The 1,983-nt window shown below is 62.1% G+C and overlaps 4 protein-coding genes across 4 annotated transcripts in view, besides 1 other annotated feature; all 4 read left to right on the top strand.

Annotated features, from left to right (window-relative positions):
• Nucleotides 1-247, top strand: part of TraAM80_00073 (uncharacterized protein) — a gene marked incomplete at both ends in the record, with an annotated part of 366 nt that extends 119 nt beyond the window's left edge. Inside the window, one exon of the mRNA XM_029377168.1 lies at nucleotides 1-247. This exon is cut by the window's left edge and continues 119 nt beyond it. Within this exon, the coding sequence (XP_029243058.1) occupies nucleotides 1-247 (247 nt within the window).
• A 314-nt stretch (nucleotides 248-561) lies between these two features.
• TraAM80_00072 (uncharacterized protein) lies at nucleotides 562-1,260 on the top strand (the record flags this gene model as incomplete). The annotated part of the gene is made up of 1 exon (XM_029377167.1): nucleotides 562-1,260. The coding sequence occupies one exon, from the start codon at nucleotides 562-564 to the stop codon at nucleotides 1,258-1,260; it is 699 nt and encodes a 232-aa protein (XP_029243057.1).
• A 180-nt stretch (nucleotides 1,261-1,440) lies between these two features.
• On the top strand, nucleotides 1,441-1,809 carry TraAM80_00071 (rab1 small GTP-binding protein; the record flags this gene model as incomplete). The annotated part of the gene is made up of 1 exon (XM_029377166.1): nucleotides 1,441-1,809. The coding sequence occupies one exon, from the start codon at nucleotides 1,441-1,443 to the stop codon at nucleotides 1,807-1,809; it is 369 nt and encodes a 122-aa protein (XP_029243056.1).
• A 6-nt stretch (nucleotides 1,810-1,815) lies between these two features.
• Nucleotides 1,816-1,839: a microsatellite.
• A 97-nt stretch (nucleotides 1,840-1,936) lies between these two features.
• TraAM80_00070 (uncharacterized protein) overlaps nucleotides 1,937-1,983 on the top strand; it is a gene marked incomplete at both ends in the record, with an annotated part of 369 nt that continues 322 nt past the window's right edge. The window contains one exon of the mRNA XM_029377165.1: nucleotides 1,937-1,983. This exon is cut by the window's right edge and continues 322 nt beyond it. Coding sequence (XP_029243055.1) covers nucleotides 1,937-1,983 — 47 coding nt within the window.

Genomic DNA, 1,983 nt, shown 5'->3' with positions numbered 1-1,983 from the left:
GCAAATTGGGCTTCGCTGCACGGGTGTGAAAATGGAACTGGCAGCATTCACTTTGACGAAGGGCGAAGCTGCGCGTGCAGATGAAGAATGGGTGCATCGCAAAAATGATGTGGAGCGCCGGGTCCTCCCTGGAAGAGTCGGCGTGCTGCCGGCAGGCGGTTTCAGGAACTCCAGGACTAGGCGTTTCGGATTTAGGAGGTTAGCAGCCAATGGGCAGCCGGAATCACGGAATCAGGGGCTCGGCTAAGTGAGAAGAGGGCGCGGATTCAAAGCCTGTTGAGGGAAGGGTTTCACCAAAACCTACGCCGTCACGAGTTCCTTTCCCGGCGACCACCCGCAGCCCCATAATCAGATACGCGGCGCGCCCTGCAAGAAGGGTTGCGCAGACAGTTCGGCAGGCACCGGCCCGCGCGATGCTCACGAGCAGAGTGGAGCAAAGCCAGGCCCCAGAGTTGGGCAACGGGAATTCGTCTCGAAACACGGATTCGAAGGGTCGGTGGTGCCGCGGGGCGCGTTCCGGGCCATACTCTCGCGCTGGCCAACCCAGGCCCGGTGCACGCAATGGCGTGGGAAAACCTCGCTTCCTGCGTTTATTTTCTTCACGGGGAAGGACTCAAGGGGGCACTCGCTGGTTTGGGGAAGGGGCGATGCACCCAGCTCCGCACCCTCCGGGTGGTGGAGAAGCGCATCCGGGTCGGTGGATACACGGCGCCCGGGCTGCCGCCGATTCGCTCGCCAAAAGGACGAACCGGCCCACCAGGCACTTTGGAGAGAGGAAAAAAACAGGAGGTCTCGCCACCAATTCAAGGACGAGGCTGCAGACGCGGCCGCGTTGAACACTACGGTGCGGCGCGCCAAGCGGGCCGGAACAAAGGGGCACTGTGCCCTAAAAAACTTTTTGCGGCCCCGGCGGCAATGGCTTATGTGACCGGCGCGGTTCCCTGGGCACGCGCCGCGTTTCAATGTAAGCGGAGAATGGCGTATGGCATTCAAAGGCCAACCGCGACGCTCTGCAACATGGAATTGGCAGTCGACGCTCCATGCGCGTGGCTTTTCGCCGGTCGGCAGAACGCGGTGCAACACGGGTTTTCTCTCGGCGACAGCGTCGGTGAGCGACGTCATCGTTATCTATCCTTTTTTTTTTTTTGGCTGCCAGTCTGCAGCTGGCCAAATGCGGGGCTGCTCCGCGCACGGGAACGCCGCCAACTCTGCCGGCCTCCGGGCGCAACTGCAATTCAGACGATTCCGGCCTGGTTGTGAGGCACGCCGCCCCGCGCCGGGTGGGATGCGGAGCGGCGCGCGCGTCCCGCAACGGGATGAGGGAGAACAGCAGCTTCACCGCCCTCGCAACGAAGGGTGTGGAAAACATTCTCGGGCCGCGCGCGGTCTCGACCACCGAATGCTGACGCGGATTTGGAAGCACACGGATCTCGCGGTGGCATGGCGCCTCCCCCTGCAGTCGGTTGCCGCGGGACCGTTTCGCCGAGGTGCGTGGTGCTCGCGCGGCGCCTCGCCATCTCTACGGGACAAAAACGGGAATTGAATCTGCAGGTGGCGGCGAAAGAGGAGCTGTCTCGGAGAAAGGCAGGCGTCATCTGCGCCGCGTTGGCGCGACCCACAAAGAGTGGGTTGTGCCTCTTGCAGTTGTTGAGGGTTAAAGAAAAGGAAACCGCCGGGGAGGGGCGTCGTTTCGCCGCACGGTCGAGAGCAGGGAACACTGAGGAGGAGGACGGGGGCGAGGTTCTGCTGGGCCACATTTCCCAGTACCGCGGCGCGGTGTGTGGCGAAACTGTGGCGTTGTTTGATTAAAATGCGTTTTGTTTTGTTTTTTTGTTTTTTACCCGGCGGCTCTGTTGGAAAGTGGGCGGGCGAGTTTCCGGTGTCGCACGGAGACGGGGGGGCCTGAGGAGCTGAAGCGCCTGCGCATGGGTCAAGGATGTGTGGTCCCACAATCTTCCACAGGGCCACGAGCGCCCTAGCAGG

Source organism: Trypanosoma rangeli (genome assembly GCF_003719475.1).
Source record: "Trypanosoma rangeli strain AM80 chromosome Unknown Tra_15.4_contig_00001, whole genome shotgun sequence".
NCBI classification, from domain to species: Eukaryota; Euglenozoa; class Kinetoplastea; order Trypanosomatida; family Trypanosomatidae; genus Trypanosoma; species Trypanosoma rangeli.
Note: the sequence above shows the minus strand (reverse complement) of the source record. Positions and strands in the feature narration are given on the sequence as shown.